Genomic DNA, 26,669 nt, shown 5'->3' with positions numbered 1-26,669 from the left:
AACATTCTAGCTGAGTGGGTGGGATGCTGTGAGTAGGAGGGCCAGTCACAGGAATGTACAGTAGTGGCACCTGAGGTGATTACTGCGTGCAATGCGATTTACATTATTATTCAACGCGTAGTACAGTCCCGATGTTCCTTAAGACATGTTTATTACAAGACATTAAATTATGCTTGAGCAAGTATAATTTATGTGACAAAAAAGTTTAAACCAATAACGGTAGGCAGCAGGCGCGGATTTGCCATAGGGCTCACCAGGAAGACTCCTTTTAGGCCAATGTGTTTGTGAGCTTGTTTTGTGTTATATGGCCCCACCACCTACATGACAGACAGCCCCCCGCTGTTATTCCATCTCTGCAGTACAGCAACTCTGCCACCCAGTGATGCTGACATTGCTACACGGTATGTTATACCTCTGGTGCTGCCCATGATGGTCACTTCTATAAAGTTTTACAGGGCCACTTTTAGTGCCCGCCCCTGGTAGGCAGTGTCGTCTGTATACTGACTTTACACATTCTCATGGTACCAGCAGAAGTCGGCACTTTGCCCATTGCATGGGCATTTATTATCATTCGTGCCAGTTGCAGCAGAGTGTGGGTGTGCACCTTATTATAAGTAGACAAATTGGCATATTTGCATAAAATTAAACAAACGTCTCTGCACTGCCTTTAGTCAATAAATGACCCTTAATAACCGCACTTCACTGATTTTGCAGAAGTCTGTTTTGTTGTAATTTGAGGGAACGCCTCTTCCCTGCACCCATAGCGGCTCTGTTGTGCCTAAAATGACGTAAGGTACTGTCCGACTCCTGAGTAAAATGCTAGTGCTAGGTTTTGTCTCCTTATATTGCATTTCAGCATTGTTAACAGAGTATTCCCAGTCAGCATTACTTAAGTTCTCAGGCAGCCAAAGGGCAACTAACATGCGGCCTGCAGTGCTCACTTCACTGAGGGCAAGTTACTGTGGTCAAGAAAGATGTATTTGTCTCATGATGACAGGATGACTGTAGCAGTGATGTCACTGAAGTACAGCAAATGAATCTTGAAAAGATGCAGTCTGGGCCCCGTAAAGTTGAGTACTGTAGTATTATTTATGTTTTAACTTAATCCTAAATTATTTTTAAATTGAATAAGCATGTTCTCTCCAAATACTACAGTCCCCAATCGTGCTCAAATTTATTTGCGTTTTAGGTCCAAATGAGAGGGATGCCTGTGTTGTTGATGTGATAGTATGTTAAATTGCTGTGTTGCTGCACTGAACAGGTTAATCTTCCAGCATAGCCACATAGTAGAAAGGTGCAGCTCTGGCATTTTATCTTGCAGGTCTTTGAACTCCTGGTTTGGAATGTGCTTCACTACGGAAGAGCCAACAGAGTGGCTGTTTTTGGCGCTGCTGAGCCCGCGGGGCTTGAAACTCAGCAAAGGAATGTTATTGTGTCTTCAAAGCTTGTTTCACACAGGCCTTTGTTGGGCCGGATCTGTGGGGCAGAGGCTTGCTATTATCAGGCACACACAAAGCCCCTGCAGCCTTCCGATTCTGATCTAATTGGGTGGCGATGCCTGTTTATCTTCAGGGATTCAGTGTTAATCAGTAGCACTGGAATCTGATTTAAAATAATAATAAATAAATACATTTTAGTGAGGTCTCTTTCAATAGTGGAGGTATATATTATAATATATATATATATATATATATATATATATATATATTATTATTTTTTTTTATAATATGGCTATTTTGCATTGAGGTTTTTTTTTCCTTTTCACCCCCTGTTAAGCAAAATACATTGGGGCATATGTATTAACATGGAGAAGGCATAAGGAAGTGATAAACCAGTGATATGTGCAAGGTGATAAACACACACCAGCCAATCAGCTCCAATATGTAAATGAACAGTTAGGAGCTGATTGGCTGGTGCGTGCATCACCTTGCACATATCACTGGTTTATCACTTCCTTATGCCTTCTCCAGGTTAATACATCTACGGTTACAACCCCAAATTAGCAATAACTGAGATGCCTTTGAACAGCTATAGCAGATGCTTGTTGTGTATTAACCAACAAACCTATTTAATTTCCCTGTTTGTCCTCACAGCCGCATCTCTGGTACTTTGGCGTACTGCTGGTACGCATTGTCATAGAGCAAGCAAATATTGTGCAGTCAGTCCATAAAAATGTTGCATCTGTACCAGTTTAAATGGCCAGCAGTGCAAATGTCAATATAAACGATAAAAGCAGTACTGAGCCCCTGTCTAGCGGCAGAAGTGGCGTCCAGCCAGGAGTGCTCTAGCTTCCATTGTCCTACTGTGCACAGCACTCCGGGTAGGTGGTAGCTGTGCTGGGCTTTTGCCTTTCCAGTAATCATATCTGTTGCTTGAGAATACTCCACTCGTCTTCTCATAATTACTTTTAAGATGCCTTTGGGATTAAATTCTAGACTCCAGAAGATTTTATCGCCAGTCGTTGTTACACACTTGCTCACACACTAACGTTCAAAGCATGCATTTATATATGGCTTTGTCTACCCTAATGATTTCCTTCCTGATGTCGTAACGTACAGTTAGTGTATTGGTGGTTCTTTTGTGTGAGAAGGGGTTAAATTCTGAAGTTTTTGCATTCCTAACTTTCTGGAATGGTTTCTGTATCTTGTTTAAACAATCTCACTTTTTCCTTTTTTAAAATTTCATTCAGTATGAAAACGTCAAATATTTTACTACCCTCCACCCTTTCTAAACAGTCCGACCTTGAATTCCTAGACTGTATTACACGTTTTCTGTGATTTCGTGTCCTCGATTCATCCTTTCTCTAAACCTTTGGCAGAAAGCAGTCTGGTCCCAAGCCAGTTTAGACACTCAAGTCTGCGATTAGGTTAGGGATATTGTAATGAAATTAATCGTATATTAGCCTGACTCAGTGATGCTGCCAGGACAGAGAACAGGTCATGATCTGTAGACACCTAATCCTTTGCCCCCGAATTATTATATTAATATAAATGTGTGAACAGGTTTGAAAAGCAGTTGACTGCTCAGTTTTCACTATCCGTTCCTGACTGCAAGAGGTGGCGGGGTGGATCTCTCTGCTCATTACAGTAACAGAACTCATCTTTGTTGTGAAAATAGGGTAGCAAAAATGGCCAGCCTATGTACTGTATGTCTAAAAATAATTATAGTCCTGTCGTAACTAGTGTGAAACGATCCGTTAGGTGTGCTACCAGCCAACCAAAGCTCTTCTGGACTTTTAGCGTGACCAGTAGCTAGGAAAATCTGAGACGTCTTGCTGCGTATTAATTGCAGCTGTTTACCAGATCCACGTAATAACTGTTAATGCAGCTAGGAGAACACAAGTATGGAAATAATAACTCTCCAACTACACTTATAGCATCTTGTGCATTTATAAGCTTGTTGTGCCTTTTTTTTTTTTTTTTTTTTAAACAAACTATTTAGGAGTGTCTGCAATGCCTGCAATATGCTCACCTAAAAAGTATTTAAACAGCTGTTAGCACTTCTGATGACTTTAAAGAGGTCCAGGCACGGATTGCTAATCCTCGTGAAGGCAATGGTGTCTGTGTGATTGGGTAATGCAGGTGCCATTCTTCTTCTCAAATGCTTTTTCACAAACCTAACAGACCATTGCATTTTGGAAAACCTATTCTTTCCCTATTGCTTAGTAACGTGTAGAGCATAATGTAATACAGTTGAACTGTACTGGAATTTAGACTGTAAACATCTTTCTGGAGAGCACATGTTTGGCTCTGCGCGTAGCCACGATGGCTGTGAGCTGGAAACCCCAAGAGAGAGCTTTACTTTCAAAATGTGTCCTCAAACGTGAGGTCACGCAGCTGATGAAAGCTCTGTGCGATCGGAAAATGATACGCAGGGAAAAGCAGGGAGCAGCAAAGAATTTAATGGCTTCAGGCCACAGCTTCCAGCCATCCGATAGCTCTCTCCGCCCCCACAAAGCTGGAGGTTTTAGCGTAAACTCGATCTTCTGGAGAAAGATCTTGCGAATGCCTGCAGAGGCAAAATAGCTTTGTGAAGAGTTTCCCATTGAGCCTATTTAAGTGCAAAAAAGATGCTCTTTATAGCCGATCTCTGGCATTAAGCCTGTGGGGTCTATAATGGTCTGACTTAATTGCAGCGTTAACCCCTTTGAGGAAAGGGAAGCTTTTTAACACCTTGTTAAAAACATGCCAAAGGTAATTGGCAGCAGTGTGGATAAGACTAATTGCCCTGTTATTAGGGATACACTAAACCTAACATATAAGTGGGCTAATATAAAACTACATTTATTTATATGTATGTGTGTGTACCCTCTCTCCATCTCTCCCTGCCCACCGTCTCTCTCCATCTCTCCCTGCCCCTCTCTCTCTCTCTGTCTCATTCAAATGTTATCGCAGGTCCCCTATTCAAATGGTTGCTTCCGACGAGCAAAAGATCTTCATTTCATCTCGCTACCCAGCCAAAATGTGCAAAAAGTGACCCGTTTGGAGCCCGAATGGGACTTTTCGCGTCACACATTTGTTTAGTCGGGTTTTGCCGTTTTTTACGCGGCTAATCCCAACTGAAATGCGTGCAGTCAGTGCGGGGACAATTGATTTCCCGCCACTTTAGACGGGCGTTCAGGCGCGATTAAACAATTGAATTCATATAACATAAAATATAAGGGAATATATATTGGGTTCTATTACTGTCAGCTAAGAATAGTATATTGAAGCTACATATTCTGCAGCAATATGCAATGGTCAGAATTTGGTATAAATAGCATAATAGATCCATCCTGACTGGTATCAATGGTACAGACTGGTGGTGGTGGTGTAACTGTGTGTGGAATTTTTTCTAGACACTCATCAGGTGGCCAATGTATTTGACAGTGAAGACTACGATGTGCTGTCAGAGCAGCTTAGAAATGGTGGTAATGGTGGCACATTGCAGACACAGCAGTGCTATTTTTATTTTGATCCCTCAGTGGGATGGGTGCTCAGTAGAAGGGGCATTGCTGTGCCACAATTATATGTTGTTTCCAGCACCTTGTTCCATGCCGCAAAGTATTCAGACTGCGATGGTGCAACAGAGCTTTCCACACAGAATTATGTATAAGAAAATATTATGGGGGAAATCAATAGTTTATCGCGTTGACAGCCACTGGCGCCAGATGGAGCAATTCAATTGTTGCTCCATTCGGCAACATCTGCTGGCACCAGCATTTCAGCTCGCTGGCCTCGGAGGTGGCCAGCTGAAATTAGTGAAAAGTGTCCTGTTTGGGTGCCCAAACGGCACTTATGTGCGCTACAAGCGCAAAACCCCCCCAATTGAATTGCGCCCCATGATCTTGCATCACTTTAAATGAGAGATTCGGAGCGCAGCCGTTGTGATGAGCATTTGAATCCCCCCACGTCCGTATATGTACTGTGTAGTGAGCAGTTCTAAATTGGATATAAATCCATGAAAGTTTATTGCATTTAGACATGGTTTACCTTTTAATATCTAACTAAAATCTGTTTCTATTTGATTCTTTCTTTACCAGTTATAAACGTGCCCCATCCACTATAATTGTAATGCATACAGGAGTGCTGATTAAAGGGTCAGGAGTCTTTGCAGTAGACCTTTCTTTAAATGACAGTATAAAGGGGCATGCTAAATAAAACAAATGCTGTACAGATAGATTTTATATGGGCAGGATATCAAATGTTCACCGAAAATGTAATCCAGATTGCATATAAGAGTGATGTTTATATTTTAAGCATGGGGGAAAAAAATTCAGATGAAAGAAATCCAAATAACCAATTTCCATATGATTATACCACTTGACACACACACACACACACACACACACACACACACACACACACACACACACACACACTCTCTCTCTCTCTCTCTCTCTCTCTCTCTCTCTCTCTCTCTCTCTCTCTCTCTCTCTCTCTCTCTCTCTCTCTCTCTCTCTCTCTCTCTCTCTCTCTCTCTCTCTCTCTCTCTCCTCTGACAGGGGCACAAGGGCTTTTCCCACTTGTGGGTGTCCACAACACTCATAGAGTGGGAATAGAACCTGTGGCGAGCGCAGGGAACCACCGAGCCCGTAGTGTGATGAGTGCAGTGATCCCGCAAGGGGCTTCGTTGCGCTCGTCCTCCTGCCAGCATTCTGGTGGCCGGGATACCGGCGTCGGTATGCTAACCGCCAGGATCCCATACCCAACCCCCGTCACAAAGCACCAGCCTGGCCAGGGACTATGCGCCAGTGCCTCTCACAGTCAGTGTCTCGCAGGATTTCCCTTCACTACCCAATGAGACTGTACATGCAAGACCTCGGCGGCCGCTGTTAATGAACAGCTGAGCCACCTGAGGGAGAGTGCTCCGACTGAAAAATATGTCTGTGGGGGCATGGCCGATGCTAGGGTGTTCGGCACCCCTCTGCAATCTATTAATTTGCGCCTTCCCTCTCATACTTTATGAAGGGGCGCCACAAATAAAGGTTGTGGTTCCAGAAGAAAATGATGGGGGGAGGGGGGGGTACTATGAGAGGTGAAGGGGGAGGTTAGTGTTAAGGTAGATGCTTACGTCCCAGCAAGGCATCACGTCCCTATGTTGGGGCCCCTAATGTGTGGAGGCCACGGGATGGCCACCCCTGTCGCCCCTCCCTTAGTCTGGCTATGCGATTGCATATATGTGAGGAGGGTGCAGTCTGCATTTGAGGGTATTGCAGGATTGCTGATATACTGTACTCATCTCTTTTTGTTTTTAAGTGGCACTTCTATTGCATACTTGTGGAGTTTTCCTGTAAACAAGGCAGTTGTCTGTTGGTTTCTTTTCCCTGATACTGCGTAACATGCACACACAATGTTCCTGGAAATAATGTGGGGCCTCAATATATTCTGTCATTTAATGTGTACTTCTCTCGTTCCAAACTACAAATCTTACTAAGTATTAGGGGTATATTTAATAAAGTGCGGGCTTATAGAAGTGGAGATGTTGCCCATAGCAACCAATCAGATGTATGGGCAAAATTTAAATCCCTGCCCCCTATTGCGTCAGACAGCAGTATTCTAATGTTGCTGCAGACAGGCACAACAAGTGCATTTCAGCTCGCTACCTTCTGAAATGCACGTAAAGAGCCCTTTTTGGGCACCCAAAACGCTCACAACCCACCCCACGTTACTTTAGTCAGGTTTAGGTGCTTTGCACGCCTTAACCCGAGTGTAATGTGCGCGATCAGAGTGATAAGTGGGGGCATTTGAATATCGGTCAGCGATCTCCCTTCACTTCAGACATGTGATCGGGGGTACGATAACATGTGAATTCCTTCCTATTTATCATTTGTCTTTCACCTTTTAGAAGAGAATAGCTAAAATCTGGTTGCTGTGGGCAACATCTCCACTTCTATAAAACCCGCACTTTAGTAAATATACACCTTAGTGTTTAAGTACATACAACTGTTCTAGTACTGCGTTCCGAATATAAGTCCAGTGATATTTCATGAAGGCTAATGCCGAATCTACCCCTTATCATTGCTTCTTTTTTTTTTTGCCATTTGTTGCTGTCTGTAGAAACCTGATGGCTAAATCATTGGCAAAATACTAATTATTTGCAGCAATGTATTTTTTTTTTCTCCCCTTTTTTTTGTTTTTGTTTTCCTTTAAAACTTATGGGGTTTTTTGAGCTTTTTGAAGTACTATTCTTAGTATTAGTCTGTCACTGAGTGATGTGTGGTGTTTTTTTTTATTTTTTATTTTTTTTATTTTTTTAGATTATCTCTTTGTAGTAAGTCGGAAAGAATTCACTGAGCACTCCACTAGGTTCATCGAGGGTGTAGGGACAAAGGTTATGCATTACTGATTTGGATATCACTACAATGCACTTGAGCTGTACACCACTTTTTTTTTTTTAATTCCTATTTTTGTATCCTCACTGTTCCTAAGCAGATAGATAGCAGCTTCAAACGACGTTCCTCTAAGTACAGCTGTAGTATGTAAGTGTTGATGTGTATTTAGGAAGGGAGAGTAGGCTTTTCCCCACCCCTGTGGTAATATTCATAACCTCTGCATATCCTTTTCTGGTTGCGAGCAGTGAGATTGGCGGCCCGGTTCTCTATTCTCTGTGGTGACGGAGATTTTTAGCCATGGCTATCTGACACGTGGCACAAATGGGGCTGAAGTGCGGCTTTGCCTGTAATGGTTTTGGCATGCGTTTCTACTCTATTCTTCCCAGGGAAAGAAAGCGCTCTCAGATCTGCATACTTCTGAAGACTGTAAAACCACAAGATGATATAAATTCATGGCGCTGAGGAAATTCAGCAATTGCAATGAAAAGAGGCTAAAAATAGCCATAAGTGGAGCAAAACAAACTGCTTGGGAATGTCGTGTGACTGAACCTGTGTGGAGATGTAATTCATCACATACATATAATAAACAATATACGTTTCTCAGAAGGGTTTTTACTTCTTCCTCCTCATATTTTCTCAACAGAAGCATAATTACACTCTTCTTTTTCTTATTACTACGAAATAAAAAGCATATCGTCTCTGAAACATTTTATAGTTCTTAATGTGAATGTATGGAGCTAATCCTGTCTCTTCCCCACAGATTACAATAATGCGCTTCTATGGCAGAGATGTGCGCTAATGCATTCGCAGCTGCCATCCCGCATGCAGCTACTGTGCACAGATTAGCTGCTGCCTGGATATGGATGAAACTCCCACCAGCGGCCTTGCAAATATCAGTATCTGCGTACACCGATGCAGTGTCGGTCACAGATGCCTCCATAATCGCCCATCTCAGTAGCCCAGAATGGCAATGTGTATTGAGTCACAGGTGCCATGTTTTCTGTGTGCGGGACTGCAGGCTGAGATACCCCGAAAACGGTTGTGGCATGCCTGCGTTTTTGTCGTCACTCCCCGTTACTTTCCTGAAATGCTTCCTGACTTGTCAATCGCCTTGTAAATAAATCCTCACTGCGAGCAACATTGCAAAGGCACCTTGACGTGTGCAGTTTACATGCCTGCACTGCATGCCAATAATCTCTACACTGCGAAAACATCATTTTAGTGTAGAACTCTGAATCAGGCAATATGTCTTCTTCTGTAGTCTCTGTCCTAGTGAATGGATTATGTATTGATTTGTCCCAGACATCGGCATCAGGGCTGTGAAGTTGGTACATCAACCTTCAACTTCAGCTCCGACTCCTCTATTTTACTAGTTTCCACCTCTGAACCTCAATTCCTCCATGCATGCCAAATATATAATAATTTATATTATAAGTAACACATTGGGGTCAGTTCAATTCACTGACAGTTGAATAGCGCTGGGAGTTAGCTCCCGTCGCTATTCAATACAGCGACAAGTGACCCTCAATTGTCGGGAATTCGGCGGATGAGAGAAGAAATCCGACAAAAGTGCGGCCGGCGCGAGGCTGATTCTATCGGGAATCAGCATCACGGCAGGGAGTTAAGTCGGAGAATGCCCGTTCTCCCGACAATTCAACCTGTTAAGTCCGGGAGAACGGGCCTTCGCCGACTTAACTTGAGCTGAATTGAATAGCGACGGGAGCTAACTCCCGGCGCTATTCAACTGTCAGTGAATTGAATCGACCCCATTGACTGTAGTAAAATGGTAGAACAAGGCATTATAACCCCCCGCATTTATTGTGAATGCAGTGTGTAAATGCATGTAGTATTTTCACTGCAGGCAAAAACAAACAAAAAGAATGCATTTGCACACCTTTCTTGCAGGGCTACACAAGGGCAGATTCTAATTATTTTTAAGGCGTGTTGTTGCAATTCAATTGTTTTGGGCACTGTTTAATACAATTGTTTTGGGCACTGTTTAATAATCATGCTTTTCGCACTAAATTAGTCAGGTATTAGCCGTGTAACACGACTAAACTAAACTAATGGGTGTGAACAAAAACACCAGGGGGTGCGAGCTGGAATGTGGCTGCCATGGCTAATGGGTATCTGATCGGAGTAACAATTGCATAGCGCCGATAGACCCACATTAGTCTAAATGCCTTAAAAAAAACAATGGAGTTCTGTCCGATTTGTTCAGAAAGGTCTATTTGTGCCAAGTCTAAGTAAGGGTCATTATTAGTACTCGGCCTATACCACTACTGACACCGTTGTACATGTGTTAATGCAGTCGTTGATCTTTATATGATATTATACATTTTTATTTTGATGTCTGAGTCAGTACGTTTCTTCCAACAACTAAAATTATCTCTGACACCACAGCCCTGGTGAAAGTCACCTTGCGAATCCCGATGCGCGGTCCCGCGAGATCGGTATCGCAAGCCCAGATAAGACTGTGCAGGCAAGTCAATTTTGACTATCTAGTATAAAGTTAGCAAAATTGACACTTAGCCAAAATCGTACAAAGCCAGTATCGCAAGCACAGTCATCTATGCTTGCGATACTGACCTAGTTCATATCGCACAGTGGGAATCGGGGGTTTAGCCCGCATCTCACCGCGTGTACACACCTTAATGCTCAAAGCCAACAAGAATTGGTAACTTTAAAAAAAATAGATTTTGGTATATATACCATACAGTGTTACTGCTCTAGCCGTAGTATCACCTCCCTGAATGCTGTTCCCATCAGGGGGTATGGGTAAGCAGAACTCACTGGAGGGGAGGCCGTCCCTGCTTGTCCAGGCCTGTCATCACTGGAAAGTACTTGCTGTGTAGGAAATAAATACTAGACCAATTTACTTGCTCAGACCATTCTGTTCCCATAAACTCATTTGTTCAAAGCGTTATAGCCGCTATTGAAATATGATCCTATTTTTCCCTGAAAGCCTCTCCAGTGAGACTCATTGTCTACTACACACAAGGGTAGCCGCAAAAATAAGCTTACGCAGTATGTATACAACTTTAAAATCTAGAACAGATATATCCAGAGTACAGATGTGACAGTCATTACCAAGGTCACTTGACCAAGGCTATGAGACACTCTGGGTTAGGGGCAAACAGTTGTTGCATTATCAGACGTGTAGACCATGTGACTTGCATCTTCAAAGACCACCATATGCGATGTTACTCAATCTACAGACTCTGTGGTCCATGGTATCCTTTTCTCTTCTCCCAGTTTTGTACGTTTTCTTCACAACATATCTATATCATACCTACGCACAATTTTGATTTATTTTCCACGGTGCCCATTTCAGCTGCTAACTTTAGCTGCACATAAACAAGACACAGTGCAGCTCGGAGGTATTGGTTTTCATAGAGGCAGCAGGGACAGCAGAGTCTGAATGCTCTGCTCTAATGGACGCTGGGAGCAGCTCTGACAGCCTTGCTCTGCGGTGTGAGGCTCCATCCAGCTCTGTGTGTTTGTGTTCATATCTCAAGTATGGCTTTGAGTCATGCACAGGCTCATCGGGGGCTCTCTAAAGGTTACTATGCTTAAATTGCCAGGACTTGACCTTTAAGTCCACAATCTCAAAAACAAGCTGGAATGAAGTATTCATACTCACACCCCGGATGCAGTGCACACAGCTACTGACACAAAAGCCAATTCTTTGCAGCAACATCATTTAGTGCCCATTTATGTAATAACCGCTGCTTCAATTACACACGAGTTAAAGAGATGATTGACTCTTGGGTCAGTTGAGGGATGATGCTTCTGTAATAAATTCACTTTATACTGTAGATCTTTTTTTTTTTTTCTTCCAAAACTGCTTGAGCTGTTTTTGAAGTTTACTTGACACTGTGTGCATGGGAGTGGCTTGTGCACATCATATTAGTGGTTTTCTAACTTATCACAACATGCCGTCACTTTATTTTTCAATTTTACCTTAATTTATAATCTTGACTTTCATGTTCAGCGTGCTCTTGGCTACATGTATACATAGATGGTATGTACTTCGGTGTGGTTTGTCAAAGTTTTGACTGATACCTTTAAACCTGCTACAGAGAGAAATGCTAAACCAGGCTGGTTTACAATCTATAAAGGTGCTGAAACAAGCTTCTTAGTAACTCTACCCCCTGCCTCTGTTATCCACAAACCTTTTTCCTTTTCTTTTTTTTGTTGTTAAATAAACATGTGAAGCTTTCCATAGATTATATTTTTCAGGTTTGTATGTCTGATTTAGCCTGTCTTTATATTGCATATCTTATACCAGGGATGGACACACTTTTGGACTTCGAGATCTACTTTAAAGGCCTCAATTGTACTCTATGCGGTGCCCAGATGCAGTTATATTATGTGGATTAATTTCCTTTACTGGGACTCTGCAGAAAAGCATAAACTCAGGAAAAAAAGACATTGTCAGTATAGGACAAGTACTAGAATTACTAGGTTTGGCCTTTAAGTTGTGCTGGGAATGATTCTGCTATTGTAGTTGTGTTTTAGGTTCCATATTAACTATACTTTATTGTTGGCTAAGATGTGTGATGTTGGCTGTTTAATGTGTGATCGTGTTGTGATGTTGGCCAACCTCACTCCCCTCAGCGCAGTACCTTGCCTTCCCTTGTGATGTGTCGTTCACCTTCAGGTATAAATGATCCTGTATTCCACTACATCCTGGTGTAGGGAAGGTCCTGCATGGTTTCTAGGCATGATGTGAGGTGTCTGCTAATTTGTGTTAAATGTTGCAGAACATGCAGCAGCTGCTGTTATAGCGGAGGAAAGAATTATGATATACATCGATTTTCCTTCTTACATTTAGTTTTGCTTCCAACATGTTTTGTTTTAATTGACCAAACAACCATTACACAGTCATATAAGGCACACATTCAGTATGTAGTACCAATGTACTGTATGTGGCTTTGTCCACAAGCTTACTCCTTTTTTTTATGTTTTATTTATTTATTTTGCTGCTTTTAACTCTGGTTTGAGGTTACCACACTTTCCTTATCTGCAGTACGGATTGTGGTGCAAGTAAGATGATAAGGGCTGGTAACCCCTGCCACCTTACCACCGGTGACATTCACTGCAGAGCACTTGGTGGTGAGACGGACCCTAGATTGATGAAAAACGGGGGCACACATCAACACAATAAAATCTATGTGCACCAATATTTAAGGAGTATTTTTCTATTCAGGCCAAGAATACATTTATTCCCCCCCCCCTTTTTTTTTAACATGCTTTGGGGTGACGTCTGTAAAACCTTTATCTTGTTCTGTCTGGTCACTGTGATGGAGACTAATTCCTTGAACGTGTTTTGCAATAAATTGATTTTTCCTACAGCTACTTCATATGTTGCAAAAGGTTAGATTTTGTCCCTAGCCTTTTAGTATAATTAATGAATAGTATTACCATGTTTCCTTTTCCCCTCCTTTAACCATCCTTAGAAGTAGTTTAAAAATAATTAATCTGTCACACATGCTAGCCCACATGCGTTCATAGGTTGGAGAGTGCGTCATGTTCACCAGCTGGCAGCATTCCAGGATTAGAGTGCTTTGAAACAGTCCAGTGAGAATGCAAGGAAGCATTGGCCAGTCCACTCCCTCTTTGCCTTCTGCTTGCTTTGTGCGTAACCTTATCCCAAGAGCTCTCCAGCGCCATTCAAAGGGAAGTATAGGAAAGGGCTCACTCCTGTGATGTGTATGGGCTACACCAGGTTGTAAATGTTCAGAATTTTACTGGCTTTCTTTTTTGTGGTTCCTTAGTGTGCATTCCCTCTGGTTGTGGTTAAACCTGCAATGAGCGGCTATACTATATGAACAGCAGCTTTATATTTCTGCTGTAATACACAGCATCAGTGAGCAGCCATTGCATTTATCTAATTTATTAGATTATCTTGAAAATTTGATTTGCAGAATAAACTGTATCGGAATAGATAACAATTTTTATTATTACTATTATATTCTTATTTATCTATTTAATTAGAAATGTTTGCATTTTCAGTTTTGAAGTTGGTGCTAATTATGAAAAAATGAAAATAAAAATTATAATATAATTTAGTTTTTTTAATGAAAATGAAACCCACAGTAGATACAAGAGGGAAAACAAATTGTGTCCAGAAAATACACCACGGGATGGGGTAAATTACAGACATTTGTTCCATCACAGACTGCTGTTCCATGAGCAATTTACAGGGCTGATGTGAGTCCCAACTGGGGTAATTGACAGAGATCATTGTACCTCGGCATGGCAAGAAATTGGGGCATTTATTAGACAAAAAAACACAGGGCAAGTATTCAATTGGTTATCGAGCCCAATCTCCCGTCTAAAGTGACTAGAGATTGCCGGGGCGATATTCAGTTGTGTCTCCTTTTTGTGCTGATCGCACCTATAGATGTCTGGTTTAGCTGTGTAAAGTCAAAACCCTAAAGTGCTAGGTGCAGTTGCAAAAAGTGCCATTTGGGCACCCAAACGGATACCTTTTCACGCATTTCAGCTCGCCACCCCAGGGGGATTTGAGCTAAAATGCAAATGCGGGAAGCAATCGTGCAAGAATAGCTACGATTGCATAGATTCATTTGGGCGCAAAGCTAGTGGTTGCCGGCGTGATAACATTTGAATTCTTCACAAAGTTTGCCACTTTTGCTATATGTGGTAAGCAATGCTGCTGCAGTAAGCAGAATAATCAAATAATTTCCCACAAAATGCATACAGATGTATGTAAAGAACTGATCCAACAGAAAATAAAGGTTATTTTGACAAAATTCAAATTCCTGTGGAAGTGGTGTCACTTGCCTGTTTAATTACACCTGAGTTCCCTGTCCCTGAACATTACCGCAGTCCCCCTTATTACAATTCAATGTCCAGTCCAGCTGGTTATAGTGTTACCAGTTGCTAGAACACACCGTTCCAAAGCATGCTGGGAATTGAGTTAATTACCAGGGAAGAACCATGAGATCACCTCTCGTACTCGAAATTTGCCAAAGCGTAAACGAGATACCGGGAGGGAGGTGCACGATGGGCTGCTGTTCATCTCTTAAATATACATACAGGTTGAGTCTCCCTTATCCAAAATGCTTGGGACCAGAGGTATTTTGGATATCGGATTTTTCCGTATTTTGGAATAATTGCATACCATAATGAGATATCATGGTGATGGGACCTAAGTCTAAGCACAGAATGCATGTATGTTTCATATACACCTTATACACACAGCCTGAAGGTCATTTTAGCCAATATTTTTTATAACTGTGCATTAAACAAAGTGTTTGTACATTCACACAATTCATTTATGTTTCATATACGCCTTATAAACACAGCCTGAAGGTCATTTAATACAATATTTTTAATAACTTTGTGTATTAAACAAAGTTAGTGTACATTGAGTCATCAAAAAACAAAGGTTTCACTATCTCACTCTCACTTTAAAAAGTCTGTATTTCGGAATATTCCGTATTTCTGAATATTTGGATATGGGATACTCAACCTGTACTAACATGGCAATTACATACATACTAACGGCAATTGCAGAAACATCTCATTTTTGAGGCTGGCTAAACATATTTCCTGTTGAGAATACCGACAATCCGTTCGATTTGCATGTGGGACACTAACCTAACAAATCTGAATTTATTACAGCGCTATGTAGCCCAAACCTTAGTGATCGTCCTCTCCCCCCACTTTTCTAAACATTGGCATGATATTTATTTTTTGCCAAATTTTGATGCCCCAGTTTGGCTAAATTGGCATGTGACATTAGTGCATTACTGTGCTGGGCTGTCGCTGTGTACTTGATGTACTTATTGTACTTCGTGTACTTAAACTGAAATCTCTATAGAGATGCATTAGTGAACAAAGACTTGAATTTCTGTGTGTGGGATATTGTATCCTTTAAGCTTCTATATTGACAATTCTACTCAATAAAAAAGCTTCAGGTGTGTCCTTATACTATTGCTGAAGTCACTCCAAAAATCACTTCAGTGCGCCAGGTCCCGTGCATCTGAACTTGTGCCAAGCGTCTTTTTACTCCCAAATGTGCATCTTTAATTTTAATGTGATACGATGGGTTTCATGAGACTGCTCAGATTAATGTAATATGAAACATTGGACATCTGTGTGCGACGGAGTCTGTATACAAAGTGCAATGAAGCTGCGTTTTTTTTCCACTCCAAGTTCCATTGTTCTTCATATACCGATTCAGACTGTCTCACACAGATATACAAGTGTACATCTCACACAGATATACAATTGCGATTAAAGACGCACATTCGGAAGAGAAAGAGGCACAAAAGGCAAAACACTGTTCACAGCTCACTCTTCCCTTTCTAATTATAAAGATGTGTTTTAACCATCGCAAAAAAAAGTGCCCTAAAGTCATTATAACTCTTGTGGGCATTCAGTTATATTTGCTAAACAATGTTCGGAAGGTTAATACCTGCACAGAGCTGGAAATAGTGGGTGTTACTGGTATTTTAACAGCTTCATCTCAAGTGATGACAATGGATGTTTTAACCAACAAAAACCGGTATATCCCAGGTTTGGAAGTAAATCTGTGGTGTCTGCATGCACTCTGCTGTGTGCCTGCCCTGGGGACTGCTGTGTCATTGAACATGTGATTTAGGGGCATATTCCTGGCTACCCAGAGCTGTCCTTGAATATATCTGTTTTCCACAATACAGTTAAGTAATAAAGGTGCACAGACTGCTTTGTGTTAGCCTTACGTTTGGCATTTCCTTACTTCTGTGTGTACATTTGCTAAATTACATGTTTGAACCTTTAGAAAGTTGAAGATACATGCAGTGTCTGGCAGTAGCTGTGTCAGACCATGGAGTGAATTGTATTTCTCTCAATATGTATTTTTACTGCAGGGGTTTGCGAGCTAGCTGTGCCATCTACTTTGATGCCATGATAGGTTAGTGGAGTGGCTGCCTTGACCAGTGGTATACCTTTACCCACTCAAAACTTGTTTATTATGTTCTCTGCCATATGCATCACGTGATGCAATGTATTTCCTTGGCATGAGATCAACTCTCTCCCTAACAATGAATATTGAATGGGATTCATTATTATGTTACAAGGGTAGAAACTGGTGGACTTCTGTGACGCAGCTCAAGCAGATGCTTACATTCCGGTTTATTCACACTTGTCCTTATTTTTGGAAATCGTGGCTGAACTGCATATGGAGTTGTAGGTTTATCAGGCCTTACACTAAGGGGGCGATTTATTGTAGCTGAAGGTCCCGCAGTAGCCTTGCCCAGTGATACACAGCAGGATATAAGAGATAAGAAACATTGCTTATTTTTGCTTACTCAAATCGATACAAGGCAAAAACATGCAATGTTTTACTTAACAACTAAACCAGTCTAAAGTTCCTGTTTGGGCGTCTAAAAGTATGGTTTTGGTCGCCCAAACTATGGACTTTATACACCTTTTTTTTTCTTGCACCTCTGCAGGTAATGGGCATCTACTGGAGAAAAATATTGAATAGCTCCGATATACACCCATTACTATAGATGCCCAGCAGGGGGAGCACAGAAGAATTGAATCGGCCTCATTGACCTCTAATTACTATTTTCCTTACTGTATGTCTATGTGGTTGCTTGAGGAAAAATACATTGTCACTTAAATTCTAAGGCATGACCTAGCCATAACACGCAAAGCTGCCATCCAGATATGATTATTGTTTTACAATGGTGTTATTGTATGCAGCATAAATCATTTGACAGCAAAGCTGCTATGACATAGGCGGACTTTTTCTCACAAAATGTGGTACTCTTTATGTACAGTACTTAATAGATTTCAAATACGTATTTACTAATCTCTAGCTGGGCACATGATTCCACTGGTGATTAGTAAATGAGAAAGCAGAATGCTGTATTGTACTGAAGTGAAAGTTCTATTGGATTTAGATACTGTAGCATTCTTGTTTTGTGTTGTTTATGCTGAATCTCTTGCCCGAACATTCCTCTGAGGGTTTATTCTGGCATTTCCTGGCGCTGAAGATGCTGCAAAGCTTTGGTGCTGAGGCATCACTTCTATATATAGACTGTGTATGCCTCTAGTTTAAACTGGCAAGACAGCTTTCATTTCAGCAGAGCCTGTGTATGCTCCTAGCTTTGTAGTAACATAATATTTTGTGATAGCTGCATGAAGCATTGAATGCATTCTAGCTGATCCTTTACAGTAGCAGTGGCACATGGTTACACCCTTATGTAAAACTGTATCTGTCCATTTCTTAACGTTCTCTATCGCCTATTGAAAGGATTACAGGTAAATTTGAAGATTCACAGAAAGGCCTCTGAAAAAGTACTCCAGGGCAGATATTTATTGACTAGCATTGTGGACCTGTCACTCGTAACTGCAGCAAGCACCTGTTACGCTATACCCATGCAGAGGGCATGACCAGCCTACCGGGGCATAGTTGAACTAGACTCTGGTATCAAAGTCTCCTGATTAATACTTCATAGTGCTTTCATGTTCAAGGAAAATCTTTCTCTGCCACACATAAGTGCTTCACTACTCTACTCCAGCTTAGCACATAAACAAGGCTATGAGAGCTTCACAGAAACACGCCAGCGAGACAACTTACAATATTAGGCAAAACTATTCTTACGTTTTATTTTTCTAGTGCCTACATATTACACAGCGCTGTAAAGAGACCTTCCCGCATGAACACACCTTCAGCTACCAGTATGTTCTCGTAGTGCTGGCAAAATCACATGTACACAGTAGGAGAAAGTATCTCCCCAGCAGTATTAACCTCTGGTATACAGAGCGGACCATGGTGCAGGCTATAGAAGGGTTCACTAACATGTTATTTATATCCATCTGGCTGGTCTTTCTAGCTGTTTTTTATATCCATAATGAATGATTCTCTTGCTTTTGTTTCTCCAGCTTTCGTTTTCTTATGGAGAGAACGATCTCCAGTTACTCTTTCCTCCTTCTCTTTGTTTTGTTTATTGGACGGCCCATTCTGTAATGCTGGGGCTGGCTAGCAAGTTTTAGCCCACTGGGGCCTAGTGCGTGCTGCTGCCAGAAAGGAGCCGAGCATACCTCGCTTTACACTGCCTTCCATATCCCCATCCCCTCTTCATTCTCTCTGCAAATGCATTGTGCTCCCAGTTTATATTGTGGTGAAGTATGACGTTTCTCCAAACAATCTCTGTAGTCAGGACGAGACGTCCTGCTTGCATTGGACAGAACTCCAAATCTGGATTGCCCATGCCAATTATGGGTGAATGGGAGCTGCTACAGTATACATACATACATTGCGCCTTCATGAACCACCATGCACATATATGCATAATAAACATGTGCATTAGATATGCACACTACTTTCAACTACCCAGGGTTGTTTTAAATAAATCCAACACATGTTTACTCTATTTTATCAGTGAGACTGTCTGCAATCGAAGCTCTGATAATACACATACAGCATACATGCAGGCCAGTACTCTGTTGTTCTGCACCCCCACTGCCAGGTCAGTGCATGTGTTGTGGACCATTCCTCATTTCACTGTGACTGCACTACTCCCTTCTGCTAGAGTCAATGCAGTTCAGTGTGGGTTGGAGGGCTGAAGCTGAAATTAGCTTCCGGAGAACTGGACACATTGCCGGTACCTGCGATTTCCTCCAGCAATAGTCACTTGCACATTCAGCCAGAATGGTAACAAGCTACAAGCAGATGTCTTGAATTGACACAACTTAGAATCACAACCTCAAATTAAAATTATGGCCATGTCTCTTGACTTGCATTGATAGCAGCCTTATAATAACAAGGTTGGGCCTGAACCCAGATCAGGTCACGCCTCCCCACACACCTCAATCACTTAATGTCCTCGGGTGAGTTCATGCCTCCTAGCTCCATAAAATTCACAACGGCCTCCCACATTATTGAATATCTCCCCCCAGCACCCTTAAATTCATTTCTCCCAAGGGCCTTCACTTAATTTATTCCCCAGCACCATCCTCCTCAATTCTGTCTGACCCCATTTCTCTCAGTCAACTTTTTGTCCCTCTTCCCTCGTCAATTAATTTAACCCCTGCACCCTCTCCATAAATAATTTACCCTCTCCTTCCTTCCCTTCAATTTATTTCTCTGTAGCACCTTCAATTAATTTATTTCCAAGTCCCACTGCCTCAGTTTGATTAACCTTGGCATACTCCGTGTCTAGTCTTACACACATAACCACAGGGTTGCTTGCAAAGGCACATACACAGCCACACACAGATGTGTAAACAAGCAGCCACAGTATTGCACATGGACATCTACACACAGACACAGTATCACACACACAGCCACGATGTCACATATACAGATGCACTAACATGCACCCACAAGGTCATAGGCATGTTCATTGATGTAGCCACACCCCCTGACTGACGTTCTCACTCTGTAGACCTCACTACACTACCATTGCTATATTCCATGTAGCCAACAGGGCTTGCATTTCTGCCCACCCTCCAGTCTTTGCTGATGAGCTGAGCCATTCCTGACTGAATTATTGTGCAGTGCTATGCAGCTACTTATCTGCAGCGCTGTCCATCTCCAGAGAGTAAGATAATTTAGGCTGGTTTATCCGGCAGAAACAGAAAAAAAATAGTGTTACTCCTCCTTTAGAAATTCTGCCCTTTTATCAGATATAATAGTGGGAGTCACATTTGCTTTTGCTCCATAAGAGTTTAAAGCTATATGTTCTAAAAACATCTAACCACATTAAGTGCATGATTCAGATTGATGTACTGGAAAGCCTTTGCTGGCCTTGTCTAGAAGCCTATGTAACCTCAATCTTGATTGTACACATTTATCAGTCTGCTGCTCTGCAAGCCTTTGCGTACTGTAATAGTTAAAATATTAGGCAATGCTCAGAATATGGCTTCTACATATGGAAACATATCTTTAATGATCACTTTTGCAAGACTTCTAAAGATGGCTAGATGAAACCAGACATGACGTCTTTTCTCTGCCTCATTAGATGTTCCTCTGAATTATATGGCAGAGCAGAAACCCAGCTTTAATATGCAAGTACGCTGAATGCGGTCCTCGTAGAAAGACCCAACTAGTAACCTAGATATCCCTTTTTCTCGGGCAAGGTTACCAATGCAAGACCTTGAAATAAAGGAATACATATTTGTTTCAACAGGTTGTGTTTTTTTTGCTTTTTTGTAACCCTTATCTGTGCTGATATCACTGAATTGGCAGACCTCAGTTAAAGATGTTCTTGTTCTCCTTCAAGCCTTGCGTCTGAAATCTATCTGATGGAAACATAGGGAAATATGGAGGAGATGTATAAATGCATCTAAAGAGTGGACAAGTTGCCCATAACCACCAATACGCTTCTTCCCATGGGCTATATTTAATACAGCGCAATGGTAAGTCAGAGAATGCCCGTTCTCCCAGACCAAACAGGGTGTTTTATCGGGAGAACCAGCATTCTCCGACTTAAGTGCCCGGTGCGATGCTGTTTCCACTGCACTAAGGGCAGAAATCAGCATCACGCCGGTACTTTTGTTGGATTTCTGCTCACACCCCTCCAGGAGTTCAAGAAGAAATCCTGTCATCGGGCTCACTGTATTGAATAGCCCCGGAGCTAATTCCTGGTGCTATTCAACTCGCTTTGTACTGAATCGAGCTCTATCCGTTTATAGAATGTATTTGTAAATGCTAGATATAAGGTGATTGGTTACTGCAACTTGTCCACTCTGGGCAGTTTGATGCATCTCCACCTATGGGGGAAGTCAATTCAGTGCGAGTTTGTTGAACTCCAGGGATGAGTGCCTGGAGCTTTTAAATTGGTCACAGTGTAAGGCCGCGTCTAGAGGGTTAGGTGAGAGCAGAAATCTGACTTGACTAATGTCGTGATGCAAGGTGCGGTGTAACCACGTGCGCTAACAGCATCGTGCCCGGCACTCAAAACCAGGAACTGACGTTTACCACGGCTAAGGCCCAGGCATTAACTCCGTAAACGTCATCTCCTGACCTAAGTGCTGGTGCGATGCTGTTAATTGAATGGCTCCTGGCACTTAACCCAAGAGCTACATCACTGCCCTGGGAATTGATTTTCTCCCTATATGTCTATCATAATAACACAAAGTTTAAATACCATTATGTGCATTGCCCCTGCTAAGGGATGACCCTTTATAAATTATATCTTGTATTGCCTCTGCAATTTAACATGAAGATTTTGTTTTTGTTCTTTCATGTCATCGCAATATATGGTAACTTCCATTTTAGCAAGTGTTTCTTGTACACGAACCAATAGCAGTACATAGGAGTTTTACATTCTCTGGGATTTGACGTTGACATTCTTGCCTTACACAGACCTTGTAGTGAATGAGCCTGGCACAGTTCATATTTGGGCTTTTTTATGTCTGTGACAGGGCAGCTTGTGTGTCTAGCCAACTGCTGATAGAGTACATGTAAGCTAAAGGCGCGAGTGCGGTCACCTATCAGGCTTGCATTAGCACTTGAACTGCAAGCTAAGCATTGGCAACCTTGTTCAGTGTGTGAGAGGCTTAAAAGATTTAGCAGATTCCATCTTCACTGTAATAGGTTTGTCTGCAGCACAACATTGAGGCCACCTAGGGTGCATCTATAGGTGCTGGAGCCTCTCCATAGTGACTAGCATAGTTCTATGCCTCTGAACAGAAAGCTGCTTTCATCCAGTGGAAGTGACATGGGTTAAATAGTCTCTGGTTTAGTGACAAAAACTAATAGCAATATGTTATCTCTATTGGACGATATAAAGATAGGTATAGTCTAATTTAATGGAGATTTTGCATGTAATAATTCTTGTTTTTGTGATTAAAGATGAAAGGTTTGGTCTCCTTAACGCACACCTTAGAGCAGATGTGAAACACAAACCATTACAAAAATGTGCCCCATTGTAGCTTTCGGTTACATGTTGTACTTGCCAGGAAGGATTGAGTAATCCAGCAAAAATGTCCAGTTTTAACCACAAAGCTGTATTATCGGGGACTCCAGCTATTGCTGGCGGTAAGTAGGAAATAGATTAAACACAGGTTTTCCCTGTTGTGAAGCTGCCAGCAATGATGTCAGTGACATTAAATGATCCTTGGCTGAGCTCACTGTAGCCCGAGATCCCCTGCATTAAGCCCGTTGTGTTGAACGCTGTTTTATAGGTTGTTAAGGAAATACTGACGACTGTTGATGAGAAACAATGGTGAGTCCAGACTGTGATCTAAGCCCAGAGTTTAGCTCTCCCTGTCTCTTCAGCTATTGTTGCTGAACACTGATAACTCTGTAATGCTGAGCAGTAACTTGTGGGGCTGACAGTGCCTGCTCTCTGCTGTAAGATGATGTGTGAAGTGGAAGTTTATACAATTGGTGAAGATAGCAAAAGCTTGGCTTTACCATGTACGTTTACTCTTATACTAGAATGCACATCAGCTTGGATCGTTGCAAAACCCCCCACAAAAAAACAGATTAGTAGATGAATTTCCGCTCAAAAATATGTAACATTAAGGTACTCATCCTCTTTCATTATGTCTACAGTCGTAATTATCTTTCTCTGTATTGCACAGACCTTGTAGAGAAACAGAGACCAGCAACCACCTTATAGGGGTAATTCAATTGTTTCTCCCCATAGCCGCCACTAGATGGCACCCAACAGAGCAATTTGATTGTTTCTCCGTTTGGGCGCAATGAGCCGCGGGTGGACATATTTCAGCTCGCAGCCCCCCGTGCTCTCGAGCTGAAATGTGTGAAAAACTACCAGTTTCGGCGTCTAAATGGCACTTCTCATGTCACGTCTAGCACTTTGGTCAGATTTAGTCACTTTGTGGCTAAACCCTGGCCTGTCTGGGTGCGATAAAAGAGAACAACAGAATACCCCCCCCCCCAAAAAAAAAAAAATAATAATAATAAAAAAAATAATAAATAAAATCACTTTACTGAATATAGGAGATGGGGCACGATGAGCAGTTGAATTGCCCCCATTGACTGAATAGGTCCAGCATAAGCACAATTTGTACTCCGAAGACTTGCTACAGCTGTTAATAACATCTCACCACTGTGGTTCTATTTTGGTTTGTTGTACAACTCTTGTGTGTTCTACCTATATTTATATTTATGTGTGTTTTCTGTTTTTGTTTACAGAATAACAACCTCTGCCACCTCAGCAAATCACCCTTTTTTTTTTTTAATCTCAAGGGATTATGGACTCTTGGTAGCCTCCACACATCACAACTAGGACCTCACATCCTTTTCGTCAATAGATGGTACGCTGCATCCACTTCACTTTGTTTACTATACACGCAAACCTCAGGAGTCAGCTGACTGAACAGCACCTTCTCTGTTGTGCCAAGCAAAAAAAAAAAAGCACTGTGACATCTGGACAGGTACTGTCCGCTCTGCTACATCCGTGGAGTCAACCTCAACGATCCGATCCTCCTAGAGGCCACAGTGCGTTTGGACTCGCTGCCTCGCACATTGTTCTCAACTCATACAATTTAAGTTGCTGCTGAAAATTTCAAGAAAAGAAAAAAACTATTACAAATCAATGGTGTAAATTATTAAGTACGAAAAACAGTTAATAATGATTGGTGAGAATTAAATATTTAACATAGGTTTTGATTTATACATGTACTTTTCTTTTTTTCTGCTGGAGCCCGTTTTTTATGTGGGACTCTAAGGTATTCAGATTTTGGGGAATTGCTAAAGTAAGGCTAATAATATTATAGGTAGGGTACTATTCTCCTTTTCTAAGAAACAAAAAAGGGGGTCCTAGATTACTAGGACTTTTTATTGTCAGTCCTATTTAGTGACAGTTGTAATATAAGCGTAAATAAGAATATGTTGGTTTTGCACTCCTGATAGTGATGTGCTTTAACTCCATGTGTGCCAGATAGGGCTGCAGTTTTCGCTAAATGAATAGTTTGAACTGAAGACCCTACACAGGTTTGAAAGAAAAATAAATAAAAACCCAGACCATTGTACAGGTACAAGAAAAAAAATATATGAAATCAACAGTCTTCCATTGTACATAATGTAAAACATAAAAAAAAAAAGAAAAAAAAAAAAAAGAAAGCGAAACTTGGCTGAACACTCTAAATGAAAACTCCCTGGAATGAGCAATGTGGTTGTTTGTAAATTCTGGAAAATCTTTCTATATGTAATAAACTAGATACTGTTTAATTATTTTCTGGTGAATGTTTTGTATTTTGCAGTCAGTCTGTAGCTCATGGGGGTCGATTTCAAATGTTTTAATGGGCACATTTAGGAGCAATTCAATTGTTGCTCAGATGGCATGCTCTTCACTTTAAATGCATCCAAAGACATGGTGACTGCTAAATCTGTCTAATGTCCTGGTTAAGGTATCCAAACTACTGTTTAAGGCCACAGACACTTCATGCATTTCTTCTCATCACCCTAGCTGGCTGCGAGAAATGTCTCCCCCCTGGAACTACTGGGCGCCGAACAGAGCAACCATATAATTGCACTGTTTTGCTCCCCTTAGTGACAGCGAAAGGGAAAACATTTGAGTCACCCCCATAGAGGCCAATTCAATTGTTTTGGCCTTAAAATCCCATCTAAACAATTGTCACTATTCAATTGTGTTTGGGCGCACATGTCACCCAAACAGACCGGGTTTAGCTTCCTAAAACTGCTAAACCCGTCTAAATTCCCTGCTTTGGGCATCCAAACTCCCATTTGGAAGCCTAAAGTGCTGAGTTTCCACACATTTCTTTCTTGCACTTCAGCCGACTGTGAGAAAAAAATGCCAGCCCCACGACTACTAGGCGTCTAAATGGAGCGACAGTTGAATTACCCCGTTTTTACCCCCTGGTGGTGGTTGCGGGAAAAACAATTGAATTGGTCCCATAGTGTTTTAAGATGTATAAAGTGACCAATTGTTTTTCATTAATTACCATGTAACTAGGTGATTCATCGCGCCCTACGGGCGCTCTTCACACCGTCGGAAGGGGCTACGCCCCCGTAACCCCTGCACGTAGTTGTGAGAGTGGGTAAATAGTGCACGACGAAAGTGGGTGTGAACAGTGGCTGCAGGGCATGATGTACAGAATGTAGCGGGTGCAGGGGTGACCGCGTATGGGGGAGGGTGTCTGTGGGTGGAGGAGGGGCGGATGCCGGGAGTGTGTGCGGATAGGAGAGGGGGACGAGAGGTGGTGTGGGTGGGGGAGGAGCAGGGGACTGGGGGTGGTGGATGGGGTCTGGATGCGATGTGGGTGGGGTAGCATTGGAGGGGGTGGAGGAGGGGTCGGTGCAAGGCTCTCGTGGATGTGGGAGGGGTTCTGGAAGCGTTGTGGGTGGGTAAGGGGTAGGTGTGCTTGCGGGTGGTGTTGGGGGTCCGGTGGTGGCGGGTGAGGGGCTGGGGTTCATTGGGTGGGGTAGGTGTAGGGGGTGCAGTGGATGGTCGAGGGGGTCCGTAGGTGGTGTAGGGGCAGCTGTGAGTGGGATGGAGGTAGGTATCTCCTATATATTAGGACAGATCTGTGACTCATTGCTAAAGCTGGGTGGAGTCACAATGCTGGGCGGAGTCAAGTTACAGATCTGGCCAAATATATAGGATAGCATAGGAGAAAATAGGAGAACACACTGGCCAAATATATAGGAGAGAATAGGAGAACACACTGGCCAAATATATAGGAGAGAATAGGAGAACACACTGGCCAAATATATAGGAGAGAATAGGAGTACACACTGGCCAAATATATAGGAGAGTATAGGAGAACACATAACAGTACATTGTAATAACAGTACACACATAGTGAGCGCAGGAAAGGCAGCAGCAGCATGTTAACGCAACATACAAGCACCGCCTCCAGGCGCCAGCCATTGGACACATGCTGAAGGGTGCGC

The 26,669-nt window shown here is 42.1% G+C and overlaps 1 protein-coding gene across 1 annotated transcript in view; it reads left to right on the top strand.

Annotated features, from left to right (window-relative positions):
* Positions 1–24,983, top strand: part of IRS1 (insulin receptor substrate 1) — a 46,545-nt gene extending 21,562 nt beyond the window's left edge. The window contains exon 2 of the mRNA XM_063916018.1: positions 23,946–24,983. Coding sequence (XP_063772088.1) covers positions 23,946–23,950 — 5 coding nt within the window. The 3' untranslated portion in view covers positions 23,951–24,983. The remainder of the gene's footprint in view (positions 1–23,945) is intronic.
* The last annotated feature ends 1,686 nt before the right edge of the window (positions 24,984–26,669 follow it).

The sequence above is a fragment of the Pseudophryne corroboree genome, chromosome 4 (assembly GCF_028390025.1).
Source record: "Pseudophryne corroboree isolate aPseCor3 chromosome 4, aPseCor3.hap2, whole genome shotgun sequence".
NCBI classification, from domain to species: domain Eukaryota; kingdom Metazoa; phylum Chordata; class Amphibia; order Anura; family Myobatrachidae; genus Pseudophryne; species Pseudophryne corroboree.
The sequence above is the reverse complement of the archived record's forward strand: the minus strand, read 5'-3'. Positions and strand labels throughout refer to the sequence as shown.